This window comes from Pavona decussata, unplaced genomic scaffold (genome assembly GCF_977016875.1).
Source record: "Pavona decussata unplaced genomic scaffold, jaPavDecu1.1 SCAFFOLD_135, whole genome shotgun sequence".
NCBI lineage: Eukaryota > Metazoa > Cnidaria > Anthozoa > Scleractinia > Agariciidae > Pavona > Pavona decussata.
The window spans coordinates 439,189-460,567 of NW_028145548.1; the positions used below are offsets into that span (position 1 = coordinate 439,189).

The following is a 21,379-nucleotide window of genomic DNA, read 5'->3' on the forward strand; positions in this document are numbered from 1 at the left end:
AACAATTATTGCAATAGACCTTATTAGCGAAGACAGTCACTCTAACATATGAATTATATTATATACAAAAAGGCAACGTGAAATTAAGGACCACTTTCAAAGTTTCATAGCATACGACGGTGGTGGTTTTATTACGGAACTTAGGAAAAAAAAACCAAAACTGGGTTTAATGAGAAAAACAGTGGCTCTTCGCGTACATTGTAAATTTTGAAATGAACTTGAGCGCTGTTGCTGCCAATGATGTTCCTGGTTAATTTGCCACATTTTTACAGGTTTTAAAAGCGTGTTGGTATACATACAAAGTAGATAACGTGAGTAGATATTCTAAGTGACCTTTTAGTTAGGTGAGTTTTGTAATTAATTTGTCGGAGTGGATTGTTCACCTGCAGCTTGAAATGCGCACGCGATGCTGAAAACGATTCATCAGCGGACAAAGGCTAAAATTCACCCAGAATTCTCCACGGGAGGAGAGAGTTCGCGAGGAGTTCGCGGTAAACTTCGATTTCGTCGATGTTTTCACCATGAAAGGTTTGTGTTTTCTTCACGATGGCAAATTCGGGCAACAATAATCTTCTGGGAAATCAAAAGAGGCGAAATTTCATCTACAACCCAGCTGTATCTCGTGCAAGAGACAGGAGCTCTTTTGCCGCGCAACCTGTGACCTCAACAAGTGGCGCGCTATTTCGATCCTCGGTGCCTAGCGTACCACACGAGTCTCCGCACAAGAGGTTCAAAACCTCCCATGATTTGCCAAGAAAAAGATCAGAGGAGTTTGCAGCCGAGGAAGCGTGTCGTGATCTACCTCCTGATGCTTTTGATGAAGAGCTAGGTGCTTTAGACGATGGGTCTGATGACGAGTTGTTGACAGCGGAGCAGTTTGATGAATGTGATCGTATTGTGTCGAGAGAACTTCAAGCGCAAAGTAGGGCACCCGCTAATTTTACGTCCAATTTACCACAGAAAATCGAGCAGCGTGGTGTTTCTGGAAACGATGTGCCTTCTTTCTGTCATGTAGACCCGGATCAAGAGCTATCTGATGATGATTCCCTGGCCACCCATTGTACTCAGGATTATGCGGTTTCTGTTTGTCAAAATTCAACTGCAGCTGCATCTTCAAAAGCCCACATTAGTGTTAGTGACATGGGGGGATTTCCAGTCAGTCGTTCAAGTACCTTACAAGCCCCAGCTGTAAGTCATATTCAAGAGAGTGTGGATGTTGTCAAACCAGTAAAACAAAGGGATTCCATATTAGAATCTTTTGTAGATCAGTACAATGGATCTAATTTCTTTATTCCTGATACCAACTTGGATTTGAGAGACGTTGGGAAAACTGCCAGTCTTGTTAGTAACAACTCCAATAATCACTCTGCCAGGGTAGTTTGTTCTGAAGATAGAGAAATGCAAACTTTGAGACAGGAAATTGCAAAATTAAAAACAGATTACCTGACTGCGACAGCAAAAGTCAAAACACTAGAAGAGGAGAAGTTCTGTAAAGATGGTGAGATCAAGATCTTACGAGATTCCCTGCAGCATTTTGAAGTTGAGGAAAAGAGGAGACAAGGAGAGGCAAAAGCCGTAGAGATTCAGCAGGCCAGAGAACAGAGTCTGCGAGAGAAAGATTTAGAAAAACAAGTTGAGAACTTAACAACACAGATACAGTTTAAAGATCGGGAAATTTCTCAGATGATTGAGAGAAACAAGAAAAGAGCTAGTTCTTCAACAGAAGCCAGTAGTCCTTCGAAAAAGAAATCTGTTAATTTGAGTGAAGTTTTTCCCACGGGTAGTTCATTTTTCCAGAAAACATCACCAGAGGCCAAGGTGAAATCACCTAGGAGTATTAAAACAGGCAAACAAAATTTGCAAAGACTTTCCGAGGGAGAAAACTCGGAAAACTCTGCACTAAGTGGTACGTCAAGTGGAGCTTCAACTCTTGAGAGAATGAAAGCTCAGCAAAGGGAAGCTGATGCCAGTGAAAGAGAGATTGTACAGCTATGTGCTCAAAGCTTTCCAGAGATTGAACTTGTCCAAAACCTGTTATCACCACAGGACAAAGAATGCCATCTTCCTTTCCAGGACCCAGAAAACAAGATTTTAAATGATGGTAGTGTAATTTCACTTTTAACTCTCAACACACCTATGGCAAATCCTTATAGCATCACACAGAGAACCTCTCTTAATGAAACAGATGCCTGTCACACTTTACGTTTGTTTGATACTCAAGCTACCTCAAAGCTGAAAAGATCTATTGAGGAAGTCATACAAAATGATTCTTCATCTAGTGCTTACATTAACTCTTCGGTGCTCCAAACTTTGACTGGTCTTTTAAACTACAGCCATAACGCATCTTTAGGAGAAAACAAAAGTACAGCAGTGTCATCAAAATTCAAACAGAATCACTTTTTGCCTGCAGCCACCAATTTTCTTCCTTTACTGGAGAGCCACATTGTACACTATGTTGATCATAGAACAGAGAGTAACGAGGAAAACATTCCAGCCACCTGCTTGGCTAGACATTCTCCAACGCCTGATTCTCCAGACTCAAAGGACAGCACAAGTTCTGAAAGTGATCACTCAAAGAACCTTGCTGCCTTGCAGGAAACTGCACTTATTTCGCTGCGGCTTCTAAACATTCTTGTGCTCTACAGTTCAGAAGTTTGTGATTGCATTTTGAAATCAGCTAGAGTATTTAATGAAACTGAAGGCAATCAAGATGAAAATGACAAAGAAATGGACACAGTAGAGAAAAGACATAAGGTCAAAATTTTCTTTATTGTTGAGTTTCCATTAAATTATTTTATTGCCAAGTTTGGTTTTTTAGCCAGGGAAGAGTAGCCAAGAGTATGAACCTTTCCTCTCACCCTGACCCTCACCAAAATTAAAAATAGTAACAATGATAATGATGATGATTATGATAATTAACAACTGCATCAAGCTGAGTGGAAGAAGGGTGCCCAGGAAGTTCAGGGGCCTCCACTATGACAAGCCAGCCTTTAGACAGTAACACGCTCCCGTGGCAGGCAATCCCCACAACCCAGCCATGACCCCCACGTATAGTCATCTGGACACCCATCACACTGCATTAGCAGTGGAAGAGGGATAAAAGGGGGGGGGAGGGGCAGAAAAACCGAGACAAACCAACCAGAAACTCCACAGAAAATCCACTATGCTCTGCCACACTCAAACAAGCTACCACAATGCATTGCTCTGCCCATGCACAAACCTCTAATAGCCACTGGCCGCCTGATGAATGCCAGCTTTTCTTTGTTGTTAACTTAGTTAAATTGCATTTAACTGCTTGTGCAGTGCCAGAAAATGCCCATACACCCCCCACAGAAGGTTTTTTATTTTGCACCCCCCATCCCCCCAGGAAATTCCAGTTTAGCTTCATACTTTGCTTCTAAAATTTTGGCTTTTAAGACTGCCCTCCTCCTAGGAATTTCCAATGACCTTCCTTGGGGTGGGTTTGGATTATTTCTGGAACTGGACATTAACGATAATGCAAAATTTCTGGAATTTTTTGTTGTTTCATGATAAACAACATAATCATGGTGTCTGAACTGAGCCTAAGAAAAACTATTTATAACCCAGCCTTCTAGAGGGTTACTGCTTAAAATGTCTACTCAATAGGTGTTATGCAGTCGGAAGAACGCTGTATGAATATACTGCATAGTTAACAAATGCTGTGGATCTTGTGAATGAAATACATACATGTGTTTGGTTTCTTTTTGTATCAAAGCAGATGTTCTCCAGTAATGAAGAGGAAGGCAGCTTTTGTCAACACTCATTGTTTCATGCAAACCTCAAAATTGCCATGAAAAAGGTACAAAGAAAATTCTGAAATTATTTATCTTTTGCTGTGAACATCCCCATCAGGCTGGTAATGGAATATATTTCCCCACTGCTCAGTCAAAACAGAACTGTATGCCCCATAGTTTTTATTAGGTTCCCTCGCCACTTCTTTTCTATCTCTTGTACTTTAATCACTATGACTTTGTAATCATTTGTAATCATTGTAATTTATTAATCATTTTAACTCAATTGTGTGTGGCAAATAGACTAAATAAATAAATGTTTGGTTTTATCAACAGAAATGATCAGGTAATCTCTTTTGGGTGGCCAAATTACCGTATCAACTCTGTTGATAAAACAGAATATTCGTTTCCTCTCTGCACAGATGCAACATTACAGTTTCTTTGGAAACTAACCCCCTTTGCACAGACCTGATTGTTTTAGCACCTGTGTATTTTAGCATTAGTACCAGGGGGGGAGGGGGGTACTCCCTTATATGAGCTATATAGGTATGTGCGGCGCCAACGGGTATGGTTTTTCAGCTGATTTGGTCATAAATAGGGTATCGATTTTAGCCATTTTGCCGCCATTTTGGTAATAAATAGGGTATTGATTTTTGTACTCTAGTCTTGAATTCGTTTCTTTTTTAGAAGCTACCTCTTCATCATGATGTTTACGGCAACTGTGTACGTGCCGCAACGACTTGTCACGCCTTTACAGTCAACCCAGGTCACGCGTGAACGATATTTTTGAAATTTGAACAGAGTTTTGAAATTTACATGTCAGTTTTCAAAACCGCCAACGAGATTTCAGAGTTCCCGTATAAATTTCCCTAGCTTATTGACAGTATAAAGCTATGAATTTTTCTTACATTGCAAAATTGAATATTTCAAGAATAACAATTGTTTCCCAAGTATTTTGAATCTTTTTTTCAGTTAATGCGTCTTTTTCGGAACGACTTCCACAGAGATGTCCAACATTTCATTCACACGTCGGACATTACAAAGAGAAATTCGAATGTTCATTTCATTCTTGGAATTACTGTTCACGCGTGACCTGGGTTGACTGTAACATTGGTCTGGACTAGGGAAATAATTATACGGCAGGTCTGAAACAGGGTATTGATTTAAGGGTCCGGTCATAAACAGGGTAGGGAAAATTGCAGATTTTGGTCATAAATAGGGTAAGGGTTTTGGGAAGCGGACCACACACCCCTATCCAATTTTTTTGGGAGTACCCCCCCCCCCCCAGGGCATTAGTGTGCTGCCTTTATAACTTCCGTTTTTGCTTGTTTATCAGGACCCTGAACAGCAGTTGATGAGAATAAAACCAGAACAAGGTATGGGTGATAAAATCACAGAAACAGTCTATGTGAAAATAGTAGATTTAACATCATAACTTGGGAGTTACTAGTCAATAAATTATACCACCTCTGTGTTTAGGTACAGATCAAGGAGGCAGAGAGGAAGAAGTTGTTAAACATACAGAACTGCTGGGCTACTTGTTCAAACTTTTGGTGCCTCAACCAGTGAGTTGCTAACTTGTAAAAGGTTTCATGTTTTCTTAGGGGGATTCTTACATGATACCAGTGAAACTTTCATTTTGGTATGAGGAAAGACTTTATTCTGCATTGGCTGAAGCTATTCTTTTATGTGGGGCTGGGTTTGATTCTGTTCAGCATCTGAAGTGAACATGCAACACCATGACTTGTACCAACATGGGATTTAGGATTGGTTTCATGTATGTGCATACAGAGCTGCAAGAGGAAACTGACTTGAATTCATGTGTACATGGCTAAGTTAGAGGCGTGTTAATGTTAAAAAGTTCACTCCACAGGTAAATTTTTAATGCATATTTTGGAAAAAAGTGGTTGTGGTGTGGGTGCATGAACACCTCTTTGGTAAAACGCTCCATGTAAACATCCCCTTAAAGATCCCCCTTTTATTTAAAGGCATTGTTCTCCTCTTTTTAGAAAGAATCCATGGCTGTTGCCTACTCTACACTACAAGTCTTGACATCTTTGGCTAGAAATTGTGAAGTACAACACTGTACAAGGTTTGTTTGTTGTTATGTGTCTAGGTACGGTTACTGAGGACACTTACCATGGTTAATGGCCCTTGTAACACAGTAATTTGGATTCTGCATGTTAGACTTTTTTCCCTTGCGGCAAGTTAATAATTAACTTACCTCATTATTGGCCATGGTGATTGAATGGACATGTTGTGTTTTGGGTATAAAAAATTTTCAAACCAGTTTGATTTTTATTTCCCATTGTCTTAGATTATGATGGATACTGCACAAAGGAAAATAAAAATTAAACTGGTTTGAAGAATTTTAAACCAAAAAAAATTAAACCACAACACATACTGGTGCATTATATAATGTTTATATTTTAACTTTAGTTTATCTTACAATGAATTTGTAATTAGCTGGTTGTAATATTTTAAATTAGCTATATTTTAAATTTTTAAATAACCTACTTGTAGATAATTTTTTACTTTTCATGTAAAAATCCTGTTGTAAAGCGCTATTGGGCAATTTGGAAATACAGTAGAACCCTGGTAACTCAAACTCTGAAGGGAGACGAAAAACGGTTTGAGTTAGCGGGGGTTCGAGTTATCGAGGTAGATCAAAAATTTGACTTTTCATGTAAATAATTTATAGTTTATTGATTATCAGCATTTCAGCATACAACATAGGGCAAATTAAACTTACTCTCATTGGAAACTGTAATGCAATTATGCATTTTTATGATAATGCAGTGTACTTGAAATGTGTAAATCTGATTTATGCCCAATTTATGATTTCTTATGTCGTCAGGGTTGGTGCATTAATTTTTTTCTCTAGCTTGCAAAACAGTTTTGTTTGAAAAAAGGCGATCCATTATATTTGCAGATCGCTGAGATCTCATAGGTGTTCCAAGGTCCAATGGATAAATGTTTTCATTCATTGTAGCACTGTTTTTTGTTTTCTATGTGACAGCTAAACAGGCAGTACATGCGGTTTGACCAAAAAGATCGGAAATGACTATCAAATGCGTGATCTGTTGCACTGAAATTGGGCAATTCCTGAAAATATCCATACCCAACAGCGGACGGCTTCCATGTTTTAACCCCACCTTGCCTTCGGAAATTCCAAAATGCGTTACCCCCCATGCCCTCAGAATTCCATAATCGTGAACCCCCCCCCCCCCCATCCCCTTCAGAATTTCCGGTTTTTCTGGGAAGTACATACATAATCGTGAACCCCACCTCCCCTTTGGAAATCCAAAAAGCCGTCCGTGGTATGGTATGGATATTTTCTGGAATCGCCCATTGTGTCAAGTGTCAATTCCAGCGTTTTTTACCGATAACATGACAGCAGGAGCTAATGGGATGACATCAGTGGTGAGTTGCAAGAACCAGAATTTGAGTTATCGGGGTAAATTTCGATCAAGGGAAACAAAATTTAGTTCAAGTTAGCGAGAAATTCGAGTTATCCGAGTAAAATTGACTGAAGAGTAGGGTCAAATCCAAGGGAACTTAGTTCGAGTTAGCGGGGAGTTCGAGTTACCGGGGTTCTACTGTAGTGCTATATAAATAAATAATAATTATTATTATTATTAGCTGAAGCTCTGTTCAGTACTTTAAGGGGAAATAACTGCAGTGAAAACCTAATCCTTTTTCTTTTTTGTACATTAGAATGCTGCCACTGCTGTCTGACAATTTGCTATCTGAGTGTCTGTCCAAAGACTGGTGTCTAACATCACTGTCATTGATCACAGCACTCCTTACAGCTCTTGCGAGACACAGCGGAATAGTGAAAAGGCTCTGCTCTCAATCAGGTAAAATACCAAGTAAAAATAGGGCTCTCGTGTCCTATCGCTGCCTGAGGACTATGCCATGCTGATGAGGCTTAACAAGGCCGAAACAGCTGTCCTTGGCTGCAGGTGCCCAGGTGATATGGCTGTGGGCATGCGTAAGGTACTGGTCGGGCCGTGGGTTGGTGTCCAAGTGTGTCGCTTGCTTTAAGTGTTTCTCTTAAAATACCAAGCATGATTTTGTTAAGAAGACTGTAAACAAACAAACAAACAAACAAACAAACAAAAAAAAACAACAACAACAACAACAGATTTTGAGAGGTGAGATACATCATCTGCTGCAGGAGGTTTTCCTCTGTACAATGTACAGTTCCAGAAAATAATAAATATCCATACCCACCCCATGGAAGGTGATCAGAAATTCCTAGGGGTCTTAAAAGCCAAAGTTTTAGAAGCAAAGTATGAAGCTAAACAGGAATTCCCTGAGGGAGGGGAGGGAGTGCAAAACAAAAAAACCTTCCATGGGGGTAGTATGGATATCTTCTGGAACTGTACAATCCAAATCCATTCAAAGGAATTACTGGAAATGCTGGAGAACCGAGACAAAAGCACCCGCCCATGGATGAGAACAAACACCTTAGTTCATCGCAATTTGCATGAAGTTTAGTACAGGTTGTTGAGTCTCAGATTTGATCAAAAATGTTTTGCTTCATAACAGATGATTGCATCTTACTCAAGATTTACCAGGGATGGGTTTTCAGGCCAGATAATGTTCCTGTTATTCATTATCAAGAGGTCCATTTGCAGGTACTGACTAACCACAGACCGTCAAGGTTGTTTAAAGTTAACCTGGATCACATTAACCCAGGCAATAATGGGTTTATTTTGTAGATCAGTTCTTGTCACAGTTTAGATCATTACCATTAAAAAGTTCTTTCCTAGTTGTTGTTGTTGAACCAAGAATTCCTCTTGGTCACATTCAATTGACCATCTGCTGGCTACCATGTCCCCATGGTCCTCACAAAATTCAAAGTGATGGGCGACAAAGGCCCTGGCACACCCTCCTTGGATTGTGGGGTATTTTGTGATGTGAAACACTTGATTTGCACCTTCACTAGACTTTTTCCAAGATCAAATGAATTGTGGTAAACAGCCATATTTGATCTCAGAAAAAGCATAGTGAAGACACAAACCAAGTGTGTCATGTAACAAAATACTCCTTGATTCATTGAGTATTTTACAGTGTGCGCCAGGGTCTTTGCTGCCTGTAATTTGAATATGGTGAGGACCTTGGGATGAGCTTGGATGTTGGAATAAGAATAATTACTGGAAAAGCATGTAGATTTTGTGTTTCTGGCAAATTTATGATGTATCTGCGAAATTCTTCTGCTTCAGGACATTTGAGAGTAATTTTGTATTGCAGTAACTACCACAACCTGTTACAAGAGATTTTTGGCCATCAGTTTCTTAAATAAAAAAAATAAAATAAATAAATAGGAATTTCAGTGGAATCCACGGAGTGGTTCTTCTCTCCACTGTTTTCAGGTCGAATTGGAATTTGGAAATGTTGGTTTTTGTAAATTTTGTTTCAGCCAACTGAATGCACTCTCAATCAAGAACACACTTGATAGGTTGTTTGAAAAAAGCTGTACTAAAGGGTGATTAATCTAATGTGAAGTTTTCTTGGATGCATTTTCAATGTTGTTGTGTTTGTTTTTTCCTCAGATTGTTGGTTTTGTAAATAACCTTCTTTCACACAGTGATGCGTTCAACTTGTTATTTCCACTGGAAAGTGAATGCCACTGCAGCCTAGAGGTATGTGCAACAACTAAACATAAATCAAGTCCCACTTTTATTTTTTTGGGGGGAGGGGGGGCAGGTGGTGTCCTCATCTCTGAATTTTTATTGATGTCAAGTTTATTATTAAAAGTAAAAAGTAGATGAAGGATCTTTATAAAATGTAGGACTTAAATTTATAGTAGAAGTACAAATGCAGGTGGCTGATTTATTTGAATGGTGTCTTTGTAAGTAAGTGAGTTCAATCTCCTTAGATGAGTTGGTTTTCTTGTACAGTTTTGGGACCAAGCGAATTGTCCACAATGAAGATTTGTTGAAGTTGTCTTCTGTAGGTGGCAAGTTCAGGCAAATTAGGGTGATAATGTTGGTGAATTTTGCCAGGAAGTTTGAGATCTATAATGTAGATATTTCTTGGGGTGTATTGAATATTCATTGTTTTCTTAACTGTCTTAATTTTCAAATGATGTTATAGCTCATCAAATGCCTTGTGTTGATGCTGGATAGAGTCATGAACTCTCTGAGTCAACTTCCGTCTGATTCACTGACAAATGATGAGGTGAACAGGTTAGTGAAAAAGTTGGCATTACACTGTCTATCCTGTGAAATCTTTTAGATTTGTACCCATTTGTACCCATGATGAAATTTGTGGAAGCAAATTTACCAACGTCATGAAGTTAACTTCTGGGGGTGTGGTCGTAAAGTTCTCAGTATTTCAGACTTTTGAATTGTCTGGTTTTTGTTTCCTGGGAAAATAAATTGATTGCTGTAGTGTTGTCCCTCATTACTTAGGTTTATAATAATTATTGGGTACTAGTGAATTGTTAGCTGTGAACTTGGCAAAATACTTGGAGTGACTTTGCAATGCCTTTTATTGTCATCACAGGGAAGTAATATTAAAATATTCCTTGCTAACTCTGACACTGTGGGTTGTCTGTGGCCCAAAAGTGACTTTACCTTAAGTGACTAACTAGAATTGAACCTGGGAACTTTTTGAGTCCACACTAGTGTGATACTCTAACCACTACTAAAAGTGACGGGAATAACTTTGGTGAGCTAGGTTGTTTTAATAGGTTCATTTATGACATTCCACACTTCCTTGATTTTGTGCCCACCCTCAATGTAGAACTCGCCCTTGAATGTAACTGTCCCTTTTCTGCTCTGATTGTTGAAATAACCACCAACACCTTACCTTTGACAAGAAGTTTGAATAATGGATGACATGAGAGCAGTTAAATTTGGCACATGGTAAGTGCAATAAACTGTGAAAATTTCAAATCAATTTTGAAAATTTTAAGAAAGCAAACATTTGTGCAAAATTTAAAAAAAGTATCCTGAGAAGGTGTTTGGGGAAATGGGGTACTTCCTTCTTTCTGTTAGTATTACAACTATAGCTATATTCTATGTTTCTTTTTCTTTATTCAGCCACAGCCTGATGTTGTTGCGGCAGGGTGTGTTTCTGCTAGTGACCTTGTGCCTCAATGATCGTTTGTTTGTGGAACATCGTGTTGATGTGGAACATCAGTACATCAATGTCGTCAGTAGTGTTACGAGACTGTACAAGAGGATCACTGGTCTGATTTCTGAGGCAGAAGGTGACTGTTCCCCTGTGCAAGTCATTGTAATAGTCATGCCTTATATAGGACATACTTTTGTATAGCATATAGATATGTGCCACCTGAGAAAGTTACACATTTAATGGTCTAAAAATGGGAAAGCACCTCAAGAAGTGGGCCACAGACTTCCGTGCATAAAAAAATTGAGTTGTCTCCCTTTGATGAAGGGTTCTTATACCTTTCTTTAACCCTTTAACCCCTAAATATATCAAAGAACAAATTCTCCTGTCATGTCCCCGACTTTTCTTATAAAAGTACTGGGGAGAAGTTATTAAAATGTGAAGAAAATTCACACTGGGTGATCATATCCTTAATTCTCATGACCTCAGGGGTTGAATAAACATCGATATTACAAGGAGAAATTTGATGCTGATCACTGTTAGCGTTTAACAGGTTAAATCAATAATTTTACCCTGGACCCAGATGTTTTCTTTCTATTTTCCCTCTCACAAAATTTTTTAAGGCTCATCCTTGCCGCTTCACAGCTCAGTTCTTGGAGAGTAAGAAGAAAGGATGCAACCTTTGGGACCAAGGGTCCATTCATATTGGTTTGACAATCAAAATAGCAGCTTGAAATGCTAAGCTAACAGCCCAAATCAGCAAGAATCACCTTACCTTTTCAGCCTTTGGGTATATATTTGGGAAGCGCTAATTATGAGGATGCTGTGTCCAAAATTGAGGGCATTGTTTTTTTGAGGGGTGGGGTGGGGACTATATTTTGAAGGTCTTGCATTCAGATTTTTATCTTTTGTCCAAAACCTTTGAGAGGACCATTAATGTGAAGAGAACATTGATGTCCTATTTAAGCGTCCTTTCTCCAGATATCTTGTACCCAGCATTGCTTGGCATTAACCGAAACGTTACGTTTTTCCATTTCAGTTATTGCCGTTCAAGATCTTGTTGATTTTGAGCACATTGAGGGTATTGAGTGGTCACAGGAGTCTGAAGACGAGGCTGATGAGACTGTTGAGGGGATGGATGTTGAAGACTAAGTCAAATGTTCAATTATGAAAAGAAAAGTTGTTTATCATGCACCTATCCATTATAATCTGCAGGGAGGGGTGGGTGGGCAGGGGCTGGCCATTTGAAAACAATTTATTATCTATCTGCAGTAGAGACGTTTGACCATTTTTCTGAAATTTCTAGAACAAAATTTCAGTGATGTTTAGTGACTCTTTAAACTATCCACAAGTGTCCTACAGTAGGGCATTTGAACAGAAAATCTCAGCCAGGTTCAAATGACCAACCCTACCCCCAGTTTTTCTCCCCTGTGGCTTAGCATTCATGGGTGTATTATTTTCTTCAAACATTTCTTAAATGTTGGTAGGAGAAGTGTAAGGTAGAATTTGCTTTTGTTATCTGAAAGCTCTTTCTTAAGCTTGACTGTTTAAATCGTAACTAGTGACAATGTTGGTTTAATGTCCAGCAACTGTTGGTGAGTGAAAGTCAAATTCTATGGCATTTTTCATGGTATTTCCAGGTACTAAGATGAGATTCTTAGTCCTTCTCTAAAAGCATGCCTGAAAGTAAACCCAATACAGTGGAGGTGTCATGCTGTTTTAAAAACAAATAAATTATTATTAAGCCATTTAATTAGACAATAGGAAAATTGAAGCAATTTGCATTGTTGTTTTGTTTCTTGTATCTGTAGCCTGTCTAGGAACTCTTGTTATCTTTGAAATTCTTGATAAACGTAAAAGTGCTGGAAGCAGATACCAGATACACCCCCACACACACACACACACACACAAAAGGAAAAAAAAATAAAAGAAAATACAGTGAGGGAGGTGTTCTCAGTATTTTTTATCTCACTTTGACCTCTGTTGCATTTTGTCACTTTTTCATCCTTTCCTCAAATTATTTCTTCACTTTCATACATTATTTCAAAAGGTAAATTTTGACCACACAGACTATCATTTCTAACAAAAGTAGTATAATTTTGTGTATTTTTTTACTTTTGTGGATGAAAAGGAAAAATACCTAAGGTCATGAATGTAAATAGTTTTTTTTTAAAAACAAGATGCCCCTCTAATGGCACTACACGGAATGCTTAATGTAGCCCCAATTATTCCCCATTGTATGTTTCGCAGATATTTAAAAAATATCCTCCCTTGGCCATTGAAATAATTGTCTGAATGGTTTTATTCAGATATATTGCGTGATACTTATCGTTGTGTTACTAGGAATCATACCAGAAATAACTATGCAATAACGTCATGACCCCGCTGAACTGGTCTGGCCTCCTCTAGCTCTAATCCTTCTCGTTGATCATTCGATCTGTTTTTTAAAGCGGATTTTCTTTGCTGTGAACTCTCCCAATTTCCGCCGTTTCAACGGCCGAGTACTACCTAGAAGTTATTATTTCGATTTACTGCTTGAAAAAGATTGGTTTTCTCTCTGAAAACGGCAGATCCGGAGTCTTAAATTCAGACATGTGGCCGCCATTGAACGAAAACAATTTTTCCAAATGATGATTTGCTTTGACGTCACACAAGTAGAGATGAGTGGGTCCCCTCCCTCGTGATATACGCACAGATAATGGAGTTTGATTGGGCCGCTTTTGTTCAAGACAATCAAAACAATAGATCCCTTTTGGGAGAGGGAAGAATTTAATCTAGTTTTAATGAATAAATCAAATGATGATTTGACGTCACACAGAAGTGATGAGTGGGTCCCCTCTCTCGTGATATGTGCCTGAAAAATAGATTTTGATTGGGCCGCTTCTGTTGAAGACAATCAGAACAATATATCCTTACTAGGGGAGGACAGAGTTTAATGCATAAATTAATGTGCACATTTATGACACCGATGAAGAAAAAGATACCTGACCGAAACCTAGACACGTCATGCCCTGCGGGCATTCCGTGTAAAAATCTGAAAGGTTTAATATCCTTGATAAGAAGAAACAAGACATTAAATTGCAAAATAATCAATAAAAGCCAACATTGAGTTCTCAGTGTTGTTCATCTTTCATTGATACGACTCTGATACATGAAGTTGAGGCTTTTTAAACTCAGTGAAAATTAAATTTGTGACCTGAGTGCAATTTATACTAGAGATGGATAATACACTTACATGAAGCACCCGTGTGGTAGTTAAGGATGGTGCCTACTAATACTGAAGTATTTTGTTCGGTTTTTGACTATGCGGGAAAAGCAGGTCTTAGCAAGGGTATTGGAATCCAAAAGATAATTGGGGGCAACCACGCATTTTTTTAGAGATAATTAAGAAACAATTATTCTAAAAATGGTAAAATACAAAGCAATGTATGGCATTTTCTTCCAAATTTAAGCTTTATTATCTCTGAAAAATGCATGGTTACCCCAGTTTTCTTTTTTGGATACTAAGAGCACTTGCTGAGGTCTGCTTTCTCCACATAGTTTTAAACCACGCAAAAATATCCCTGTATTAGTAGGCAGCACCCATAGGAAACCCGAGTATATCAAGATGCGCAGAACGTATGCGAAGTAACAATAGTGGCACCGTCCTTAATGTGCCTTGTATAACTTCTAAGGTATTACAGTCAATTCACGTCACGCGCGACCAGTATTTCTGAGAGTGAAATGAAGATTCAAATTTCTCTTTGTAATGTCCGACATGTGAATGGAATGCTGAACATTTCTCTGGAAATCTTTTCGAAAAAGAAGCATTAACAGAAAAAAAAAGATTCAAAATACTTGGGAAACAATTCTTATTCTTGAAATACTTGATGCTGTAATGTAAAGAAAAATTCATAGCTTTATACCGTCAATAAACTAGGAAAATGTCTACGGAAACTCTGAAATTTCGCTGGCGTGACATGAATTGACTGTAAAATTGTGAGTCAACAAAACTTCTACAGTCGCACCTGTATATAACGGCCACCCTCGGGACTTCAGGAACTGGCCGCTTAATGCAGGTGGCCGCTTAATACAGGATCACTAAAAATACTTACTGGGCGTGGTCTAATGTCAATTTTAATGGCGTATCATACAAAAACAGTTCATGCAAGGAAACAATAGAACAATTAACACTTTCAAGAGATCAATACTTTAAACAAACTTCAGTGACAACTTGTAACTTAACGGTATAATATACGTAATATTGTGTAAAAATACTGTACAATAAATTGCCCTCTACTCTTCTGCCGAGTATCAGCTTACAGTAGCTTTGTACATGTTATTTCTTTATAGTGATGATGCATCTCATTTTAAACGCAATAAAATACCGCATAAAAATGACATTTCCATTCAAAGGTGGCCGCTTAATATAGGTAAAAATAACAAAGAAAGACAAACATAGGACTGCTATAGGGTGGCTGCGGCCACTTAATAGAGGTGGCCGCCTAATACAGGTAACAAATACAGCGTTTGTATGAGCGAACAATCGGGACTTTGAAAACTAGCAGCTTAAAAGAGGGTGGCCGCTTAATACACTGGGCCGTTATATACAGGTTCAACTGTAGTAAATTGTCACAGGTATAATAATATATATAGATACAGACAAACGGTTGCAGTGCGACTACTATTACCAGGGTCACTTAAAACTGGCCAATCAGATCACAGTAGGATACGAACAGTGAATAATTCCAAAATTTTTTGATTGGTTCAGTCGACTTTGGTTGAAATTCATTGTTCTTGTCCTGCAAATCTGATTGGCCAGTTTTGTTTAAGTGACCCCGGTTACAGTAGTCGCACTGTAATTTATCCATCCAAGCAAATAAGTTCTCTCCAGACGTAATTAGCATGTAGACTGGTTACTGGTCGAGACTTATAACTAAAACTCCCTTCTGAAGTTCATCCAGATAGAATCATCCATCTCGAAACACTGGTTGAATCCTGTCCACATGTCACTCTAGGGATTATATTCTTATAATCCTGCTGTCTGTTTCATGTTGTATTATTATGACAATCTTGCAAATGCTCTGCCCTGTCCCCAGGCTTCTCTTTTTAGTCCAAAAGGGTGCATACCGTGTTGTACGACTGTCCATCCCATTAGCCGTTCGCTCCTGTTTTCCTGCTCCTTTTAGAGGAATGCGTTGGTGCCTGACCGCATAAAGGTAATCCTTCAAGCAAGTTAAAATGGACAATCAAAGAGGACACCACGACTATAAGACAGTCGCCAAGTTTGCTGGTCCTGGCTGAGAATTCCCCTTGTTTTTCTATATGTAAATGTTCTTTAAGTGGTAATTTTAAGACCGTGAGAAGGCAAGATTACCGTATTCTTTCCTCGAAGTCCGAGACTTTGTTAGCCTTACAAAGAAAGTGAGATCCTGAGACAGACATTCTGAAAAAAGAAAAGTTGACAGTGCTGCGTACGAGACCTGTGAAATTTGACGTAAAACGTTTGAGCGACCATTCAACCCCCCACCCCTTACGTTAAGGTGGGGCCGGGTGACAGGTAGAGCTGCCCTACCCATGCTGGGCTATCCCCCTTCCCATGACCTCATGCCACCCAGATGCTGGGCTCAACCTTTTAGTCCCCTTTAGTCGGGGATAGCACGGAGAGAAAGGAAAGGCTCAGCCCGCGGATTGGAGCCTTTAGCCCCCCCTCCCCCCGCCCCCACTTTTCACGTTCCAACATTTACCAAAATGACACCTCTTTGACTTAAATTAAGCAAAAACCCCATTTGACTTAAACAAAATAAAAAAAATGTATACACTTTCCTTTTAAATGCCTCAAACAATGCCAAAGATAGAATAAACTATGCCCCCTACGTTTTCTAAATACTCAGATACAGCAAGGTGTTGACTATGACGGGAAGGTTTTACGTTGTAAAAAAAAAAAAATCAGTTCTGACTGACGGAATTCAGCTTAGTTTAATTTCTACTTTTTCAAATATAGTGGAAGCTCTCTCAACGGACACCCTTGTAAGCGGACAGCTCTACTTATGACCGCCTTCACAAAACCTCGTTTGAACTCCCATACAAGCTGCACGTAAGAGGCCAGCTCCAGTTACAGGCACCTTTTTCGCGATCCGAGGGTGTCCAGTACAGCCCCCCCCCCCCCCCCCCCCACCCCGGCCTCGCGCTTCTGTACTTCTTCACCCCTGACAAAGCACTCTGGGTAAATTGAGCTTTTGGCGGTTGAATGTTGAGCGTTTGTACCTGCCTTTCTACACGTAGGCTACTTTTGTTGTTGTTTTGGGTTGAGAATGAGTATTCTTCGCTTTACATCCGTTGTTTTCCGAAATCCACCATTATTTCGTCAAGTCCTCCTCGCTCGCACTATAATAGGGCATGGATTTGCCACGCAGAAAGCTAAAGCAGCAGAAGCTGTTCCGAAGCGGCCACCGAATGCGTACATGACGTTCCTAAAGGAGAACCGCCCGAGTGCTGTGGAGGAATACCCAGACAAAACACCTCGAGAAATCATGCTGGTTTTAAGCGTAAAGTGGAAGGCAATGTCCGAAGACCAAAAGAAACCATACAAGGATGCTTACGCGGAAAAAATGAAGAGTTACAATGCGCCCCTGGCCAAGATACCCAAGAAACCGCCAGGCGCGTTTGGGTTGTTTGTGAAGGAGAAATATCCCATTTTTGAGGCTGAGAATCCCGGAGCTAAAACCACAGAAATTATGACCATGATAGCGGGCGAATGGCAAGGTCTCCCAGATGAAGAGAAAGAAGAATGGAATCAAAAACGCGAGAAATTGCTGCAACACTATAAAGACCAAGTTATGACTTTAGGGAAGGGGCTGACTGCGGAGGAACGATCCTTCATCGAGGAGAAACTTGGTGCACAACTGAAAAGACTCCGGAAAGAACAGCGTGAACTGTTAGGATACCCTAAAAGACCATTGACTGCTTTTCTTATGTTCACACAGAAGCATCGAGATGAAATGAAAGATCTTCCTATAACCGAGCGCACGAAAGTCTTTGGGAAGAAATGGAGGGAAATGTCCGACGAGGAGAAGGAAGAGTTTTTTGAGGAAAGTCGTCAAGCACGTGAAAAATACCATGAGGATGTTGCTGAATGGGAGGAAAAGAATCCAGAAGCTCTATAAATGGAACAAATGTAATGTTGCGCGTTTAAAGTTAAAAAATAGCATACCCAGTAAGTTAATCTAAAATGCATGTGCCATTGTCTGGAGGGCCACGAAACAGTCCAAATACAAGCTCTTTCGAAAAAGCCCCTCCAAAAATAGCCCTTGCCTTAACCCCTCCCCACCCACAAGCACCCCTCCCCCTCCGCCGAGTCTTGTAGGAGGATCTTTGTCTACATGGTTTGCCTATTGGTATGCCCACAACAGTAGCATTTTAACACTCTCCATGAATCAAAAGAGCTCTGCAAACTTACTACTCTCTGACAATAGCCCTTTACACGGTTGATTTTCCTCATTTCCATTACAATGTTATCCAATGTGGATGCGAGGCAATTTCGGGCTAAAACTACAAAATAGCCCGAGATTTCCTCACATACATGCTAGATTTCATTGTAATTCAAATGAGCAGAGTTAACCGTGAAAAGGGCTATTGAGTGATACCTTCATTATTTTTGAAAAATTCACGTTAAAAGTGTCTATTTTATGAAGAATTTTAAAATGACTTTTGTTTCCCAACAATACAATCTTCGTAACTTAGGGGAAGTATCACGAAAATATGATGTCATTTCAAAACCCAAAAATGTTTGTCTGACAACAGAAACAAAAAATAATCGTCTAGTTTTGTTATAAATTATCAATTCAGTGCAATAAAACTGTCGATTAGTGCCTCTGGACAGAGACAGAGTAGGTCGGAATGGATTAAAACTTGAAAAATATCAGGCTAATGTTTTTCAAGTTTTCGTATTTTTGTTTCCAAAATGCGCTTGAGCAGAGTACTAGTTGTTCCTTTCAAGAATTGACTTGATTTCTCTCCTCTCGTTGTTCTAGAATTATTTTGTAGCTATGTGAAGGTCTTATTTCACCATTTTTAACAAAAGAGGTCAAAAACCCCATGATACTTCCCCTTTAACATAGTTTTTGAAAGCTAATTTTCTCAGAGAATATTCAACTATATCACACTAATATCTACACTGATTACTAAGAGAGACATCCTCTGACTTTCAGTTTATGGTGTCCATTTGTATCTTATTGTGTGATATGTGCTAATGAGGCAAAATGTTAACATTCACATCAGATTCTCTTATGAAGCCTTGGGCTATCTTTTGTGGGGTTAACTTTTCTAGAATCTTTCTAATAGGTTAATGTTATGCATCAGTCAATTCTAGCAGCGCTTATCCCCTCCCTGAGCACTAGTATTTTTCAACAATGGCAAACGGCAAATGTGAGATGCACGTTTATGTTAACTTGAAATAAAGAGTACAAAGATGAGAATAGGTCAAACTAATTCCGGCCTTTGATGCGAACGCAAAACTACTCGATTTGTCAGCAAAACTGAAAACAGCTAGCAGCAAATATAGGATAAACATGGTCACATTTGCCGTTTGCATTAAATGTCATTCTTAATTAACCTCTATTGTCAGTTCTAGCATTTGATAGTCTCATGATTTTTTCCTGACAATAATGTTGATTCGTTTCAATGATAAGTTCACCAGCAAAGACAATAAATTCTTGATAAACTACATCTGAGGAGGACAAATGAGATGGTAGTTTGGAATATTGGTAGATCCATTCCACAGAACAAATGGTCAGTTGGGAGGGGGGGGGGGATGGGCACTCTTGGAATTGTCTGATGAAACCCAGCCTAAAGGCTAATTTACTCATGCAGATTTATGTCAATATCAGTAGTTTCAATTTCATAGGCCAATTTTTCTGTTACAACTTTTCAGCTTTTCAGGTGGCGTAGTGCAGGGTAAAAGTCGGCCACCCTCAAAAAATCTGTAGCACTGCCACTGTTTTTTATAAATTGGGCTAAGTTTGGTCTGCCCACTTATTTTCTTTGTCAAATTAGACCAAATTGGCCTTTTTTAATCAGCATGTGCAAATTGGTCTTAACTTGAAAACTTAAAAGAAAAAAAATAATATATCTGATATGGAGAGCATTGGCGCTTAAAGGTGTAAAATTTTACCTCTAAAGTGTTGTCGAGACTAAAGATATGTTGCTATGTTTAAATAGGCCAATGGCTTCCAAACGGCATAGAGAACCATGTCGGTAGTACTGTGTGTTGTGTCCTCTAGTCCTTGCTGTTGAAAGCCTGTGCTTATTGAGAGTCAAAAGGTTAATTTTGTTTAGAAGTTTCAAAATAACAAGGTCCGAAAAGATCACTGCTTGTAAACTTGAAGTATGCCTAGTCCAGTCCAAGTAGTTTTATTTGGTTAATGTTGAGACGCTGTTGATCTACGATGTTAAGGTCATCAAACCACAATATTATAAACTTTGATATTATTGATAAACTAATAGTTATTAAAAATCTGTTCATCTCTGTTAGGTTAAAGCTTATTTTATCAGAATAAAGTTGTTGAAATCATGTTTAATTTCTTTGCAACATCGTTGGCTTGCCTAGGTTCTTTGTATTGTAGTCCGGGAGCATGTGTGATGCCGTGGGAATTCCGTGAAGAAAGCAAGCCACTATTCTGAATGTGTTAAGGGGATCCTAAATTACATGAAAAGTTTTGGTGGCAACTTTAGAACTTGCTCAGACGGGTTTAATGGGGGGTCGAAAATGTGACATGTATATCCCAACATGAAAACGAGGCTCAAACATAAAATTGTCCATAGCTATTCATTATTTGCGTAAAATTCAACCAAAATCACCACAATTATGCAAATCAATGTTTTAAATATTAAAATGCGATTTTAAGAGGTTATTGGGGTCATGTGACCAAGCAAGCACGCAAACGAGGCTCACGCAAAAGCTGCACTGGAAAACCCTTTAACGTCTCCTGACAAAGACGGAGATTGAAGAAAGTATGGAAAGTGGATGTCATCCGTGTAACCAAACATGTTTATATGGTAAGGGTTATCACCTGACCATGCTTGCATGAAAATGAGGCTGACACAATCACATTGTTTAAAAATGAAACCTTAGTTATTTTATCAAAATGACAATCTTTAAACGAAAATATTTTATGAATTTTTTAAAGGTAGAAATATGACAAACATTGGCCAGGCAACTAGTTTAATCCAAAATTATAGTGGTGATACAATGTAGCCAAAACATTACAGTGGATCAGATAAACTTTCTTTCCCATATTAGAATCACTTTTCAATCTCTGTCTTTGTCAGGAGACGTTAAAGGGCTTTCCAGTGCGGCTTTTGCGTGAGCCTCGTTTTCGTGATTGCTTGGTCACATGACCCCAATAACCTCTTAAAATCGTATTTTAATATTTGAAACATTGATTTGCATAATTGTGGTGATTTTGGTTGAATTTTATGCAAATAATGGATAGCTATGGATAATTTTATGTTTGAGCCTCGTTTCCATGTTAGGATATACATGTCACATTCTCGACCCCCCA

General features: G+C 39.0%; 2 protein-coding genes across 3 annotated transcripts; both read left to right on the forward strand.

Moving 5' to 3' along the window:
• The first annotated feature begins 465 nt into the window (after positions 1–465).
• Positions 466–12,733, forward strand: LOC146467496 (uncharacterized). 2 transcript variants are annotated; one of them, XM_085125806.1, is made up of 11 exons: positions 466–2,754; positions 3,737–3,820; positions 5,089–5,128; positions 5,232–5,317; positions 5,762–5,844; positions 7,470–7,612; positions 8,307–8,395; positions 9,314–9,403; positions 9,858–9,949; positions 10,808–10,977; positions 11,878–12,733. In XM_085125806.1, the coding sequence occupies exons 1-11, from the start codon at positions 547–549 to the stop codon at positions 11,988–11,990; spliced, it is 3,198 nt and encodes a 1,065-aa protein (XP_084981932.1). In that variant the 5' UTR covers positions 466–546; the 3' UTR covers positions 11,991–12,733. The 2 variants fall into 2 exon arrangements, with proteins under 2 accessions (XP_084981932.1, XP_084981933.1); XM_085125807.1 differs by having other exon boundaries at positions 3,740–3,820.
• Positions 12,734–17,045: 4,312 nt separating this feature from the next.
• Positions 17,046–20,395, forward strand: LOC146467497 (transcription factor A, mitochondrial-like). Its single transcript, XM_085125823.1, has 2 exons — positions 17,046–18,565; positions 18,938–20,395. The coding sequence occupies exon 1, from the start codon at positions 17,132–17,134 to the stop codon at positions 17,981–17,983; it is 852 nt and encodes a 283-aa protein (XP_084981949.1). The 5' UTR covers positions 17,046–17,131; the 3' UTR covers positions 17,984–18,565; positions 18,938–20,395.
• Positions 20,396–21,379: the final 984 nt, after the last annotated feature.